Genomic DNA, 17392 nt, shown 5'->3' with positions numbered 1-17392 from the left:
ATTAATTTTTTATATAAAGTCGTTAGTTTTATTAAAAATATAAAATATCCACAGTTATAATAAAAATTTAGAAATATAATCGTAAACCTAAAATATAATTATGATATTTTATTATTACTATTTAGGCAAAAGTTAGTCTCCTATATTACATAAGGACTAAAGAAGAAAAATGTTAAAAAACTTAACCAAAAAACTCGAATAAAAAAAAGATGAAACTACTGAAAGATCACTGACAAATCAAAAATCAGAGTCAAGACGTGAGAAAACTATCCACGAACGTAAAATGCATATCCAAATCAATCAGAGGGTCCAAAGCAAGGAAGATCATCATGATAACAAGCAAGCGCCATCTTGATCAGTCGTGACAATGCCAAATCCAACCCTGAAAAAAAAAGATAAACAGAAACAATGGCAAAAAAATCGTAAACAATGACAAAACGCCGTAAACTACCAAAAGACAGAGAAAAACATGTCACATAGGCATAAGTAAACATGCCATAAAAACATAAATAAACGTGTCACAAACACATAATTATTTTTATTAAAAATATAGGTCAATTTTACTTATCAAATATGATAATTGTCATGATTTTACATAAGATATCATTTTTTTTTAATCTGGATTTTAATAGGTATACGAACAAAAATATCTCATAATGTCTGAATAAATATTCATTTTGACCTATATTTTTAGAGCATATTATCTCCTAATATTTCAGTTTGGGGTAAAAAAAATTCTAACGTGGATAAAAACTGTAATTTGACAAATGATTAATGTTCTAAAATAGAGGCATTTTTACACTAAAATAAAATACCGGATGTTAAAATGCTAAAAAAAAAGGTGCTAAAATTAGGGATGGACATGAGACCCAAATTCGACGGGTTCTGACCCAACCCGATCGAATCAGGTTATTTTTTTAAAAAAATTAGGATATGGTCGGGTTTGAGTTTGGGGTGAAAAATACCCGACCCGATTTTTTTTATAATTTTACCTTATATATTTAGGAATAATTATAATAATACCCCTCTATATATTATTTTTTTCAATTAAGTCAATATTTTTATTGAATAAAAATAATATTTTTTATTATTTCAGATCGGATTTTTAAGTTATATATTGGGTCGGGTCGGGTGAAATCTTATTTTGATGGGGTCGAGTCGGGTCTTGGGTGGAGGATTCCTTGATATCAGGTTGGGTGGACCAAAAACCCGACCCATGCTAATCCCTAACTAAAATGACTATTTAATCCAATATTAAAAACCTTTTTATCATAAAATAAAACATTACAAGTTAAAATGCTGAAAATAAGAAAGTAAGTGAATGTTTAATGAAATATGAGATATATTTTTTGACATTTTATTGAATAAATGAGGATAAAAAGTATAATCTCACATCCAACCCAATTCTCACCACAAAAGTTAAAATTGTAAAAATAATATGCTCTAGGGTTGAGGGGAAAATCGATTAAAACCATTATATTTAGACGGGTTACTCGAATTGATTTAGATTATCTTATAAAAGCAAACAAAATAAAAAAAATTTAAAATTTAAAATTGAAATAAAAAGATAAATTAAAATAAAAAATTAAAAATTAATGAAGTAATAAAAGAAATTACCAAATCGTATACACAGCATGTTCTACGGTCAATAAATACTATTTTAAATTTTGAAAGTTTTTATACAAATTAACTTAATTCGATGGTTAAAAGGATGATTATTATTATTAGAGGTTACGGGTTTGAACGCTAATGACTAAAATAAATTAATTGAACGTTTATTATTAAATAATTAAAAATATTTAGAACATATAATATTTTGTAATCGCTTGTTTAATAAAAAACCTTTGAAAGTTTTTTCTTTTCGATATAAAAAAAGGCTATTTTAATATCCCATATTTTTTTTAGAAGGAAGCTTGAAAAAGCGGTTAAGCTTAAACCCCAGTGCGGCGCTTTAGGGTTTTGATTGGGGCTTTGGGCTGACTTCTGCTGTGTAGCAGTTCCTCTCTTTTTGATTTCTAAGAATCACAAATCTCATTCCCCTCTTTTGATTTTCAAGGAACAGGATGGCGAGCTCGATAGCTTCGCAGTTGCAGGCGATTAAATCGTTTATTCAAACCGACAGTGAACCTCAGAAGCGACCTTTCACTCGCCCTTCCGTTTTATTCAACCCTAAAGAGGCTGCCGACATCGATATCGACACCATTCTAAACATTGGATTGTCAGGTTAGTTTCCGTTGTGTAGTCCTTATGTTTCACAAAAGAATCTCTGTTTGGGTTGTTTTTGTTCGATTTTTCTGTGGAAAATATTTTGCTTCATGCTGTGTATAGGGCTAGAGATTCTAGTAGGCCTCGACGAAAGGTTTAGAAACTACAAGAATGATTTGTTCAGTCTCAAGAGTAAGGAATTGGATAGAGAATTGATGGGAGTGGATGATAATAACCGACTTAATTCCTCGATAAGTTTGTATTTGCGGTTACTATCCGGACATCTTCAGCTTCCTGCATCTCTTAAAACACTCGAGTACTTGATACGTCAATATAAGTAAGTATTCATTTTTTTTGCCTTTTGATATTTTTTTTTTGAATGGTGAATTTATTATGTTTATTTATTGTTGTGATAATGTTGATGTGATTGGCATTTGCATTTTCAGGATTCATGTTTACAACATTGAGGATTTGGTTTTGTGTGTGCTTCCATACCATGACACACATGCTTTTGTTCGTATAATTCAGTTAATCAACTCAGGGTACGGAGAACATGAGGTTTCCTTTTTAACCCTTGATTATGATGAATGGTTGTTTGTAAATGATGGTTTATATTTCTTGACTGGTACAGGAATAGTAGATGGAAGTTTTTGGATGGTGTTAAAGCATCCGGTGCACCACCTCCCAGGTCTGTTATTGTGCAACAATGCATTCGGGATATGGGAGTTTTGGAGGCCTTGTGCAGCTATGTAAGTTACTGCTGTATAACGTATGTGTAATTTGGTGGCTATCTCCCATTAATTCTGACATGAATTGCTATCTCCTGTAGGCATCTCCAACAAAGAAATTTCAGGCATCAAGACCAGTGGTTAGCTTTTGCACTGCAGTTATTGTTGAAGTTTTGGGTTGTGTCTCAACCATTGACAGTGATGTTGTGAAGAGAATCCATCCATTTGTAGATTCTGGTCTTCGAACTGGTAAAAAAGGAGGTTCTGATCACAAGGTACTTTAAAGGCATGAATGTAACCATTTGATAATTGCTTATACTATTTCTTCTGTTTTGTTTTAGGGATTCTTTACACAACATTGATGTTGCTGATTGTAAGATGCAATTGGTATGATTTATATACATTTTTTTAATGTAGGCTGGGGCTTTGATGATTGTTGGATTACTAGCAAATAAAGTGGCATTGTCTCCCAAGCTTGTGAATAGTTTGATTCGAACAGTCACTGAGGTTGCTAGGGAAGATGTAAAGGAGTCTACTGATTTGCAATGGTTTCGGTTGTCCCTTATGGCTTTGATAAATCTTGTTCAGGTAACAGCATCCTACTCATGCCAATTCTGTATTTTGCAAAAAGCATCTCATCCTAAATTCCTATTGTTTATGAATTTATAATTTCAATCATTCTCTATTGATGTGGTTTTGCCACTTCTCATTTGAGATTTACGTGCATATCACTTGTGATTTTGATTTCAACTATTTTTCTCTAAAGAGAGACTTGGCATCACTCTCGTGGATTTGTTTGTTTCAACTTCAACTGTTTCTGCATACTGTGAACAGTTTCTGCTGCTTTTCTCATGATGAACATGTTAGTTTGATGCAAATTCTCATATGGTCGCTGTTATAGCCATTCCGTCTCTGCTAAATTACTAAATTGAGATCTTCCTTAATACTTCTTTTCTTTTAAGGATCAGTTTATATGATAAACGGATGCTTTTGAACAGGTGCTCAATGCACCTTTCTTACAAAATGGGTCTAGTTGAAGTCACTTCATTTGAGAATCTAGTCATTCTTGCAATAAATGTTAGGTTCTATGTTATCAGCTTTGTCTTGTTTCTATTTTTCTTACTGCATTTTGTGTAAATTTTGCAGTCACAGTCTGTTGACATATTCCCAAAGAAGGCCTTGGAAATTTTGAGGGATATCAGGTTACTCCTTGTTTCTTTAAACATTGTTTGGAAATTTAATATAGTACTGCAATTCTATTGCCACCAGGTTTATTTGTAATTTAACTTTTTTGCATGCTTTAAAAGGGATATTGGCGCGGTTCTTTTGGAACTATCTGAAGAGTTTAATATTGATAGATTCATTGCCATACTGTTGGAAGCTCTGATTAATCAAAGGTTTGAATCTGATTAGATTTTCCTACTTGTCCTATTTTTTTGGCACACTTGTTGCTTCTAAGCTGATTTTTGTTTATTGCAGTTCTTATGATGACTCATATCATCCTGCTTTAATATCAGTCATAGAAACAGTTCCTTTGAGGAATTTAGTGGATCATATTGTCTTGAAGATTCTACTAACATGCATGAAATTATCTGAGGGTGATGGAAAAATGGCAACTTCTGAATCAGGTATCTCTTATGATTTATCAACATTATTATATCAATTTAAATTTTGTTCCACAGGTGCACATGGTATTATTTATTTACTTTGATATCTTTATTTTTTTTATTACGTTTGAACTCTGTTGGCGAACTTCTTTTCTAGTCATGCTTTTTCCTTTTTAAATTCTAAATATCACTTGAAGGAGAACTGTATGTTTACTTTTAACATGATTACTGGTTCTAATTATGCTATATTTCTAAATCATCTGTGAATTCTGTTGCAGTAACCTGGGTCAAGAATGTTTTAGCCGCTGTCAATAAGAATTATCCATCACATTTTCGAGTTTCTGTTAGCAAGTTCCTAAAGGTCAGTTTAACTGTTACTCCATCATATCTTTGCTTGTTTGTAACTTTTTCATGCTTCTGGTCTTATGTTTTTGTTTTGATCCTTGTTTGTTCTACTAGGACGCCAAAGTACAATCCAAGAAAGAAGACACCGTGTGTGAGTTATTGAGTAAAATTTTGGATGGGAATTTGGATTTATCATCAGCCTTTTCAGAGTCCAAAATATGGTTTGCATCACACCATCCTAAGGTATTATTTAGTATCATATTGTTAGGATCCGCTGAATATATGTTCAAGGCTTCTTATGCTTTGGTGCTGTGATGTAGCCCGAGGTTCGGCGTGCTACATTTTCGGGGCTTGACCGATCTGCTATTCTTAAAATCAAGTCTCTTGATGCACAGGTAATTCATATGCACCATACATATAGTTTTCCTTTCTGCATTGTACTTATTTGCTGCTTCATGCATCTAGTTTGACATGATAATGTTTTTGTGGGTGCTGCAATAATTTTATGCCTTTTAAGAACTATATTTATGGGGCTGTTACTTTTGATAGCACTCCTCCATACATATATTTTTCCTTTAAGATGAATGTTGATGGGGTTGTTACTTTTGACTGGAGAAGAAGTGGTATTGGAGGAGTGCTAAAGGATGCTGAGAATAAGAAGTTGGTTTACTTCTCTAGAGCGACAGGACCTTGTACTCCGATTCTTGCAGAGATTTTTGCTATCAAAGCTGGGTTAGATTTATTTTTTGATTCAGTTTGGAGGGATAAGGGGTCCATGATTTTAGAAAGTGATTCACTTCTTGCTTTGAAGTGGATCAACAACCCGGAACTCTGCCCGGTTCTTTACGTTGATTTGATCACAGAAATTCAGAAGTCTGTGATGCAGTTTAATGTTATCACAAGGCATGTCAATAGATGTATTAATGGGGAAGCTGACTGTTTAGCTAAATCAGGAGTAGGTTAGTGAGTGATGAGCTTCTGGTTTGGTGAGATTGGGGTCGGTGGGTTGTTGAAATGGAGGTCTTTTGTATTGAGTGTTTGCTTGGTTTTGGTTGTAATTCTTATGTTTGGTAATAAAATATGGGCACCCTTTTCCCCCTTCCAATGATTATTGTGTTTCACAAAACAATAATTATGAAGGGGGTTTTTAACGGGGCCTAATTCCTATAAAAAAAGAACTATATTTATTATATTTTTGAGTTTATTCAGTGTTGCTTTACTCTTCCTGAATTTATCTGATCTGGTGATTTTTTATACCTTCTTGCTGCAAATGAATTTGATTCTTCCCATTATTTGTGTTTTGTTCTTCTTTCGACTTCCTCATGACGTTTTCTGCTCCTTTTGGTGTTTTTTCTTCAGTAAATGGAAGTCTCACTTATTTTTTGTATCCATTCAACTTTTTTAATATGACTTAAGTGCTAATTGTAGTTGCAGTTTTTTTAGATTGGCTAACAAGTAAATTGTTTCTTTTATTTTGCAAGAAGATATCATGTTTTCTTTTATTTTTTTATATACTAGATTATGTGTACATTAGATTTTTTTTTTTTGACTGTTGTTTATTCCATGATTCTGTTGTCAGAGGTTCATGGCTATTAGAGATGCCATATTTTGCCAGCTTTGTGATGATGATTTAACTGTGGTTCGTGCTGGTCTGTCTGTGGATGGATTGACTGAAATAATTAGTCCTTCAGATCTTCTCGAAGCATTACGTGATGTGCTTAAGAGATGTCTAAGTTTTCTGACATCAGGTCAGTAATTAGAATTTTGAAATCTTAACTGTTTCCTCTACTGCCTTTAAACCTCCTAGAGAAACAGAAAAAAGCATCAGTACTCTATTGATTTATTTCTAATTTGCCAATTTACATCCTTTTCCAAAAAAAGAGAAAATAAATAGGTAAATGCTTTGTTATGAGGCAGTATGTATATTCCTTCTGCTTCTTTAGTGTATTTTATCAGCATTGCTCAATGATTTAATTGTATTAGATTTGAGAGTTCATTTGTTTTATATATTCCCCTATTATTTATGGTGGATATTCAATGGTTGACCTAAGCAGATTATCAAGTATTCAAAATCGGAGGACACTCTTGTAACGGAAGTTCTTGAGTGAAGTCCTGCAATAGAAGTCCCTGGGGTTTATATGTTGCTCTTGAATTAAATCTGGTCATGTTATATAAAAAGCAGTGGTAAAAGTTTTTATCAACTGGCTGGAATTTGTCCAATTGAATTTATAGAATAGCTGGGGATTAACCCATCAGGATTGCAGAGGCATCATTTCTTTCTACTTATGCTCCTGATTTTCAGGTTCATCAGTCAATTCTACTTTGTCTTGTGATGTTGCTGTTTCATTCCTAGAGATTGCCGTGTTCAGCTTCCATGATGAGATAGATTATTTAAAAGAAGTTGCTTCCATGATATTCTCATTACTACTTATTCTGCCAGAGGTGCTTATATTACTTGATTTCTTAAGGTGCCACAATTGGACCGATTAAGCCGTACTTCTGTTCTTAATTGATGGGTGTTATTTCACCTGTATGCAGACTCATAGGTTGAGCTTAAGGGTTTTGGATTTGGCCAAGAAAATAAATTGGCCATTTTTCCGGACTCTCGCAGCTGCATCTGGGAAGGAAGTTGTGAGTCTTGACTTCCTTTTATTTATTGCCTCTTTTTGTTTCTTTGTAATTTTTAACTTTAAGTTAGGCATCCCTCCTAAAACCAACTGGTAATAGATAGACGGCTCACCTTGAATATAAGATCATAAGAAACCCCGAACTTAATAAATGTTGGATAACCCCACTTAACACACCCCTCACCTGTAGCTCAACAAGGGCTTTCACATGAATAATCTCCACTGGTGATCATCAACCTCACATGAGATTAGTCAGGAACAACAGAACAAACGTTGAATGTTGATATAGTATGCCAGATACCTTTTATGTTTATCAAGGAGGGAAAGCAAATATAAATTTGGGTTGATGAAGATCATATTTGAGTGTCGGATTTGTGTTATATTTGGTCAAATCTTAAGTTTGAATTTCCAAACTGGAGCAACCTCCCTGTGGTAGTTTGTAAAGATCTTCTCCTAGTATATGAAATTTCTATATATTTTATCCCTGAGGGATTGATAACTGCTGTCAAAATTTTAGGGGGAATGGTAACATTTAATTTAGGTGAAAGTTTAAGGTATTTGACTACTTTTAATTGCACTCTACTTGTTCTTGCCTTTAATTCTCAATTATTTAATTATAGTTCACTTTTCAGTTTATATTGGAGCAGAATAACTTTGAAATTTTAAAAGTTGCAGAAGTTGCTCTCTGGATCATCAGTTGATGTGGAGGCTGTCGGCAGGTTTGAAAGAAAAATGCAGAAGCGTGGAAGTGTGTCTACAGTTAATATGGAAATTGTTAGAAGTTTATCGGAGGAGTTCTTGGTGCAACCTAATGAGTATATGCCTTGGCTTATCAGAAGTTGCAATAGCTTTAAATCGTCAAAGACTCTTCTCTTTTTGGTTCTGATGGAGTCATTTTCTATGTCAATGAAGAGTATGTTTTTTTTACTCTTCCATGGAATGTATAAGTCTTTGGACTTCCACTGTTATGCTAAAATTTTTGTTTTAATATATTTATTATGGATGATTGAATATGCGCTCTTTGATGCTTCTATCTTCTAACGAATATGTTGGCTTTTGGTGGGTGATTTAATGTCAAATCAACTTTTTAGTGAGGAAATTTTGTATGCAATTTTATTGAACTATTTGCATCATCTCTCATCATAATTCCCTTTCTTCTTCCCTGGTGTTGGTTTCTGCACTTTTTCTCTTATACTAAGTGCTTGTTCTGTATGATTTGTCTATTAGGTGGCAACTTTTTGGTACTCTTCGATTCTTGCTTTCCAGTTCTGAAGTCCGAGTGGGAAGCTATTGGCTCTATTGTTGGCATTTCTCTACAAGAGGTTAGAGTCAATTTGGATGCTATTTGGTGTTAAATTTCTCCTTTTTTCTGTTCAAATTATTCAATGCTGTGTTCTTTTATTTTGTCAGTTCAATGAAGAGATGCTTGATTGGGATTGCAGAAAGTTGCTAGATCAGCTATTTGATGCTGATATTGATACTCTAAATAAAAATATTCTTACATGCGTATTCTGGAGGTTACTTGATTCAGCAGTCAATGCTGAAGTCTTTTTGGTCAGTGACCCTTTCTCTTGCCTTTTGTGGCCAATTTGATGGATGAGTTGCAATATCCTTACCGTTTCTTTTTCTTTCTTTTAGGATGATAGTGAGGAAAGCATAACCCGAGTTCAGGATTTCTTCATCTTTTTGTCGGGTTCTAGTTTGAAGAATGCATTCAAGAAGCACCTCCAACAACTTGTTGAGAAGCATCTGCATGACTTTCTTAGAAAGTGCAAAGTTTCACCAGTTCGATTTCTGTCTAGGTTTTATACAGCCGAAGGTGTTTTTCTGGTTTCCCCCTTTTTTGTTTTTCAGTTTTAAAAGGTGACATACTGACATATGCTTTATGCCTGCCCAATTCTATCATGTCTCCTGAGACCAAGTAATCTGGATTCTTTGCTAAATGAATCTGCCTCTCTCTAAGTTTCTTTACAAGAGTTACTATTGTAAAACTGTAATGATAATTAAGGTCTTAGTATTTTTTGTATAATATACCGTGCAAAGTTACAATGTAAAATGAATTCGAGAAGACTATACCTGATTCAATGATTACTGGTTGCTTATGCTTATGTCATTGATTTTGCAGAAGTTCCTGCTGCAGTTCAAGTAGAGAGCCTTCATTGTTTCTCATTTCTTTGTTCTCAGCTAAATGATAGATTACCATTTGAACTTTTGGCTGAATTTCCCTCACTTCTTCTTCCACTCGCCAGCAACAATAAGGTTTACCATTTTTCAAATTCTTAAATGCTAGCTTAGCATCGTTTTAGAAGCTCATGATGGTGCCCTCATTTTTTAGCTCTTTGTTGTGTATAAATTTGTGAGATTCTGTTTTTAGGCTGCTAAGATTGCTGCCATGGACTGTGTTGAAAAGCTTTATAAATTGTGGTGTCAAGTGGACTTCTCCTGCAAGAAAAATGGTATGATGGATGATATTTTCTTTCATATGGTTACATTTATTAGTTTCTTTTCCCTGATTATAACAGAATTGGATTATAACAGGGAACACTGCAGTTTGGAGCCATTTTCTTGATGAACTTTTGGGCTTGATGGTTCAGCAAAAGAGGCTTATACTGTCAGACAAAAGTTTTCTCCCTTCTTTTTTGACATGTTTGCTTAGCTCGTCTTCCGACAGCATTGAGCAGAGGTATTGATGTGCTTTATTTCTTCTCTAATATAATTTGTTTATGGGCATGAACCATAATTAGTTCTGATTCTTTGTAATCATTTAGACAGCTCACTTATTGCTAAAAAGGATATTCCTCTAGCCTTTTCTTGGAAATGGAGTTAACAGTCTACATTATAAGTGCAATAATCAATTTCCATATGAAGTTGCATCTTGTATATTTAATAAATCTGATAGAAATAATATCATGACATACGAAATTGAGTTTTGTGTCGTCTTTGGCAAAATTCTTCTGTGCCATCCATGCTGTGTTGTTTTTAACGAGGATATTATCATGTTTCCACATTCAATTTCAGATTTAATCAATCTACCAGGGAGAAGATTCTTGCTTTCATATTGAATACTGCTCTAAACCATTCTGAATCTGGAAAGGTTTGCCCTTTTAGTTGTTTCCTATGTTTCCTTCCTGTTTAAGAGGAGGATCTATTCTCCTATGGATTATTGTTATTTTCATGCGTGAAGAGTGATAATGAGTTGAAATTTTTTTACTGGCTTAATCTTGGTGGCAGCTAAAGGTTTTATCATTGCTCCAAGGATTAGGCAATGCGATTCTTCATGTTAAAGAGGTTGAGTCATTATTGTCTCTACTTCTTAGAAAGCGAAGCCAATGCTATTTTGACCTAGAAAACTCGTCACACAAATTGTCAGAAACTGAAATTAGAATTCTGTGCTTGCTTTTGGAGGTAAGGGTTTTAGTTGTTGTTTTTATATGGCTTTTAGATAAGCAATCTTCTCCATTCTTTCATCATTGAATTTAAGTACGGTTTTATTGTCATAGATGTTTGATGATGATTTTGTCCTCTGTTTGTCCTAGATGTGTTTTATGCCCCAGCATCTCCCGGTGGACAGTTTTCTGAACATGTATTCAAGGCATTGCAGGTATGAACCTCCTCGCAATTTGTGTCGTTGTATTGCGATATTGGGACATAATTCTAAGCTTTTTTTTTCTTGTTTCAGTTGGACTCTAAGTCTCCAGAAGACCCTGCCACAGTAGAACCCTGTGTTACTGTTTTACGGAAGCTCAGAAGTCAATTCTACATTGGCTTGACAAATGAGGCACAGGTTATTATTATTAACTTCTAGCACATTTTGTGGGACGGGTTACTTTAAATTTCAATGTTTTACCTACTTAATATATTGAAGTATGATACTTAAAATGGAAGAAAACAAATATGTATGTTCTTGTGCCATAACCTGACGAGCATCAGAGTTTGTATTATGTAAGTGGAATTGTTTTGGTAGATGTTAGATTGATAGTCTGAACCTGGGGCACGCCAGATCCTTCTTGAAAAAGTTTCTCATATGAAATCCATTGACAATCCCTTTGTGCAATTAATTAATAACTAATCCTGTATGGAATACTGTTTTTTCTCTGAAGTGAAAATGGTAGTTCCCTTGTGTTCTTTGAGTTCATTGTGTCTACCTAGGGTGGATGATTGTGGTTCATGATTTTTTATTTATAGTTGATGGGTGTCATCTGTATATCACGTAGGATGGATGTTTATCAATCTGTTTGTGCAATGATTGCTGCTGTTCATCATCTCAAAATAAACCTAAAATGCAAAGTTCATCTTGAGTGATGGTTTTTAATTAATTTTTTTGTTTGTTCTGTCAGGGTCATATGTTCCGGCAACTAGTACTTTTGTTTCGCAACAATAATGGTGATATTCAGAGTGCAACCAGAGATGCATTGCTGCGTTTAACTGTTTGTTCTTCTCTCTTCTCTTTGCATTTCACTTTCCTTTCTCTCTTGATGAATCATAAAATTACTTCATGAATCTTCATATTGTTATAACCGTTATATTTGCTCTGCCAAGATTTTTTTTGATAAGAATGACAGGCCTCCTTAAAAACCTCCTTCTTGATCCAAGAAGGAGGAAAAGAGTGCCTTAGAAACTTTATTACTCCTCCGAAATTACATAAGATTTAACATAAACACCATACTGAAAAAACACAACAGACTAAGCTACTCAACAGAACCAAAAACCTAAACTCAAACGATAAAACGACTAAACATCAACCAATTCCCATCTTTGCTAAACTATCAGCCTCCCCATTACACACCCTTGGAATCAGTCTAATTGAGTGCACCCTGTCCGAGATAAAAGATGAAATCTCTTTAACTAATGGGAGGATAAAAACAGGGGCCAAAGCTGGGGTATGAACCATTCCACAGCCGACTTACAGTCACTTTCCACAATCAAACCCAACAAGAAGACATATAGATTTCAATGCCTCTCTTAATAGCCTTTAACTCAGCAACCGGCGGGGGACCCTGACCTACATTTTCTGAAAAAGTCAGAAGGGAATTGCTATTCCAATCTCTCAAAATACCTCCTATACCTCCATTTGAGCCATCAAGTCTAACAGCTCCATCGACATTCATCTTCAAAAAATCCATAGGGGGTGGAATCCAGCGAGAAACCTGAAAATTGTAAATGTTGAGAGCTTTAATACCATCTGCAAGAGATGGATCACCAATCATCACATCCTCCTGAATAGGACACTTAGGATACTTGGCTAGAAACCATTTAGATAACCTGAATCTAGCAATAAAAAACAGACATCCTATCCAAGGGGGAACCTTCGAACACCATTGTATTCCTAGCTTTCCATATCGACCAAAATACTCTCCCGGGATAAATTTCCAAATCAACGATTTCCCCCTCAGCTCACCCCAAGAACATAGCAAAGAAGGTGGATCCTTTGGAAGGACTAAGGCTATATCCCAATAGCTTGCTATCTTGTTCCAAAGTTCCCAAACAACATCACACGAAATAAATAAATGCTGAACTGATTCCACCTGTTTTTTACAAACGAACATAGAATTCATCCCCTAGCTGCAAACCTCTTTTCACTAACTCCTCTCTCACTGCCATTTTCTAATGAGCTAGCTGCCACAGGAAGACTTCAACACGAGGAGGAGATAAACCCTGCCACACCCCTTTTACCCATAAATCGGACTCCCCAGACACCTTGCCGAGTTCCTTTCTACAAGATTTCACTGAAAACAGTCCATCCCCGCTTGCAGACCAAGAAAGAAAATCTTCAACTGAATTAGTCAGTTTAAAGTCCTTCAGTTTTTTGTCATTAAATCCAGCCACTGATCCAACTCCCACACACAAATCCTTCTGGTATCGATGTTCCACCCCCCAACCGTTCGAATCTGAACTTCCAAACTCAGCGACCATACCCCATTTATTTGTTGACAACGCATATTCTAGGGAAAAGATTTTTTAAAGGAGACTCATCAGCCCATGAATCCGTCCAAAATGCAATAGACTTTCCATTTCCCAGTTTCAACATGGAGTTAGATCTGATACGTTCACCCTCCGAGTCGTTCTTCAAGAAATTGGTGGCTATCCCTCTCCAAATCCAAGAAGATTTGGGCGAAAAAACCTTACAAATAGACATGGAATTACTACTTACCTTGTGCCTGCAACATAACACTTTTCCACAAAGTATTTTTTTCATTGGCGAACTTCCACACCCATTTTCCCAAGAGCCCGATTAGATAGGTTCACATCAAGAACACCAAGGCCACCACAATTTAGAGGCGTGCAGACTGATTTCCAATTAACCCAGTGTATCTTCCTTTTGTCCTCATTATCCCCCATAGGAAACTGGCCATTAAAGAATTAAGCTTCTTACCAATTTTACAAGGCATTCTAAAAAGAGATAAGAAGAATATTGGTAGGGATGTTAACACCGACTTTAATAAAACTGTCCTGCCCGCCAATGAGAGACAATTAGCTTTCCAACCGGCTAGTTTGGAACTAAAATTCTTGAAAACTGGATCCCATAAGGCTTCTGAGTTTTTCTTAGCACCTAGAGGAAGTCCCAAGTAATCTGTTGGAAGAGAATCAATAGAACAGCCCACCGAAGATGCCCATTCTGAAAACTTCCTCTTCCACATTAATACCAAATAGCTTACTCTTAGCTAGATTAAGATGCAACCCTGTCATAACACTAAAAATCCTCAATACTCTCTTGACATTTTTAATCTGGGAGAGAGATGCTTGACAGAAGATGATCAAGTCATCTGCAAATTGTAGATGTGTCAATCGAACAGAATTTTCAGATTCCCCAATAACAAAGCCTTGAAACAGACCCCTGTCCACTGCTTTAGATATCATCAAATTAAGCAGCTCACCTACAATGTTAAACAGTAGCGGAGATAAACTGCACCCTTGCCTAAGTCCTTTGGCCATGTGGAACTCTTCCGATGGAGACCCGTTTACGAGAACTGAGATTGAAGCTGTTGAAATACACTGAGATATCCACGACAACCATCTCTTACCAAAACCCATCTCTGACATTATTCTGATTAAAATTGGCCATTCCACGTAATCATAAGCCTTACGAAAATCTACTTTGAAGGCAACCCCTTTTAACCCTTTTTTCCTCCAGTAATCAATCCCTTCGTTTGCTATAAAAGCACAATCCAGCAACTGTCTCCCTGGTATAAACGCAAACTGAGAGTGACTAATATCACCAACACAACAACTCAGTCTCTTCGAAAGAACTTTAGAAAGTATCTTGTATAAGCTGCCTACAAGGCTGATTGGTCTAAATTCCTCTACACTGTCCGGATTAAGCTTCTTCGGAATAAGTGTGATAAAAGCATGGTTTATACCGTGCTCCCATTTCCTTCCAAAATAGAAATCTTCAAAAAATTTCAACACGTGCTCCTTAAAAATCGGCCAGCAGTTTTTTAAAGAAACCCATGGTGAAACCATCTGGTCCTGGAGCTTTAGAGCTGTCTGATGAAACTATAGCTTGCCAAATTTCCTGTTCTAAGAAGTGCTCTTCAAGCTTCTTAGACTGATCCCCTGATAGCTTAGCAAAATCCGTAGTAAATCCTCCGTTTCCAATGTTGAATTGGAATTATAAGCTGCCTTGAAAAATTCTGAAATATGTACCTTAATTGTTGAGGATCTGAAACCACACTCCCATTTATCTTCAAGCTTAAGATTTCATTTCTTTTGCTTCTGTTCAGAGCAGACAGATGAAAAAACCTTGTGTCCTATCCCCCTCCTTGATCCATCTCGCCCTTGACTTCTGAAACCAGATACTTTCTTCTGTCCTATACAACCTCCATAGATTTGTCCTACACAGCCTCAACTGATCCCACTCCTGCTTCGAAAGAATTCCACCTTGAGCTTTAAGATCCAATTCATTAATATTCCTCTCTAAATCAGAAATCGACTCAGGGATCCCAATAAATTTACTGCTGGACCACTTTCTGATTGAATTTTTAGTACCTTTTAAGATACTGAAAATACCCCTTTTTTTTTCTCCCCCTCATAGCAAGCATTGAGATTTAACCAATTCCTCAAATCCTTCCTCCTCTAGTAAATAATTAAAAAACCTGAATGGTTTCGGTCCCCAATTAACAGCTTTGTCCTCTAATGAGACTGGATTATGATCAGATAGGGATTTAGGCAAGAGACTTTGCACTACATTTGGAAAACATGACAGAAACGTCCCAGAGAGATTAAGAACCTGTCTAGTCTTTCCCAAGTCGAGTCTTCTCTATTATTGCACCAAGTATACCTTCCTCCACCAAAGGTAGATCAATTAAATGTGATTGTTGTAAGAAGTTTCTAATAAATCAATAGAATGCCAGTTTTGTGATTTTCCCAACTTCTCGTCCGGATCAAGATACACATTAAAATCTCCCCCAATACACACTAACATATTTTGAGCCGAAACAAACTCCCAACAATTCCCTGAAAAATCTTCCTTTTCTGCTTCAATTGATGGACCGTATACATTGATAATCAGACACTCTTCACTTGAATTTCTGAACTTCCCAAAGACTGCTATGAATCTGCCTTAAGATGGCTGTTCGAAACTTCAAAATTTTTCATCCCACATAATCATCAATCCACCAGCAGATCCCACTGCTGGCGCAACAATCCCTCCTCTAAGGAATCTCCCCCCTATCCTTCTTCTAAGAGCCAAAGAAACAGTTTCTAGTTTTGTTTCTTGAATTAGAATCAAGTTCGGCTTATTCTTCTTCACCAAATTAGCTACAACTCTTGACTTTTCCTTTTTTCCAAGACCCCTTACATTCCAAGAAATAATGTTGACATTTATCATAACAAGAAGATCTACACCAAATCCTTATAGCTAGTCAACAGAGAAATAGAGACTAAACCCCTGACTTCCCCTCTCTCTTCTTGATAATTTTGTCCAAAAAAGCCTTCTTCCCATCTTTGAAAGAATCCTAGAACTTTACATACTTCCCATGTAACCATCGCTTCCTCAACCGCCTTCGAGAACTGAGGAGTAAAACAAAAGGAATTAACCATATCAACTGCTTCCCTTGTTAAAACTCTTCTCTCCCTTCTTTTAGACCTTCCTGACCCTACAACAGAGAAAGGAACTACTGCCAAGACCTCCGAAGAACTATTACAATTATTTGGTGCCACATAAGGGTTCTGATCATCAGCTGCACCATTTAAAATCACTTCCCTTCCACCTTCCATATTTATTGAAGGAGGCTGCAAATCCTTTCTCACCGGAATACCTTTGTTTATTCTCAAACCAGTTAATTCTCACCCTCGACCTGTATAATGTCTTTTATAGCTGGCCATTCTCCTCCTCTCTATGGGCAAACTTTTGGGACAAAGTTTTCTTCTCTGCTGGAACAACGATCTGTCTCTATCCCTAATCAGTTCAGTTCCAACCCCCCTACAATAGTCATTTTCCAAGACTACTACTTCCTCTAACAGATCCTTATTTGGCTTATTTGAGATCCCTTCAGATTGAGACTGTACTCTATCCGTGAACCCACCCTCAATCGAAATATGTTTGTAACCTGACAAATCAGTATTCGAACTCTGCAGTTTTGAGTCTACCAAAACAGAATGCTGAAACTCTCCTTGAACCTCCACCCTACTTAATTTAACATCATGCCCCCTGGAATTAGATTATTAGCTGGTGAATCATACTCCCTATTAGATTGTGAAGACCCAGCAGGCAACAAATTTGGATTTAAGTCTGCCGGGACATTAGCCCAATTCTGCACCTTTAGTTTATCCGAATCAGATTGCTGCTGAGAACCTGCCAATTCCACTCGAGACTCCAAACGGTTACCATATCCCAGTTTTAATAATTAACAGCTGGCCCAGAAGGTACTATTCTGTAGAT

The 17392-nt window shown here is 35.8% G+C and overlaps 1 protein-coding gene across 1 annotated transcript; it reads left to right on the top strand.

Annotated features, from left to right (window-relative positions):
* The first annotated feature begins 1921 nt into the window (after nucleotides 1-1921).
* Nucleotides 1922-12011, top strand: LOC120149284 (uncharacterized protein At3g06530-like). The gene is given in 28 exon segments (XM_039162126.1): nucleotides 1922-2223; nucleotides 2329-2542; nucleotides 2652-2747; nucleotides 2837-2954; nucleotides 3035-3208; nucleotides 3351-3521; nucleotides 4080-4135; nucleotides 4241-4330; nucleotides 4413-4561; nucleotides 4819-4901; nucleotides 5000-5128; nucleotides 5206-5280; nucleotides 6465-6633; nucleotides 7188-7327; nucleotides 7424-7516; nucleotides 8182-8425; nucleotides 8740-8834; nucleotides 8923-9066; nucleotides 9151-9331; nucleotides 9638-9771; nucleotides 9887-9968; nucleotides 10051-10195; nucleotides 10531-10606; nucleotides 10744-10917; nucleotides 11049-11070; nucleotides 11073-11113; nucleotides 11192-11296; nucleotides 11850-12011. Coding segments are annotated over 28 exon segments (3522 nt in total). The 5' UTR covers nucleotides 1922-2063.
* The last annotated feature ends 5381 nt before the right edge of the window (nucleotides 12012-17392 follow it).

This window comes from Hibiscus syriacus, unplaced genomic scaffold, assembly GCF_006381635.1.
Source record: "Hibiscus syriacus cultivar Baekdansim isolate YM2019G1 unplaced genomic scaffold, ASM638163v2 tig00111000_pilon, whole genome shotgun sequence".
NCBI lineage: Eukaryota > Viridiplantae > Streptophyta > Magnoliopsida > Malvales > Malvaceae > Hibiscus > Hibiscus syriacus.
The sequence above is the reverse complement of the archived record's forward strand: the minus strand, read 5'-3'. Positions and strand labels throughout refer to the sequence as shown.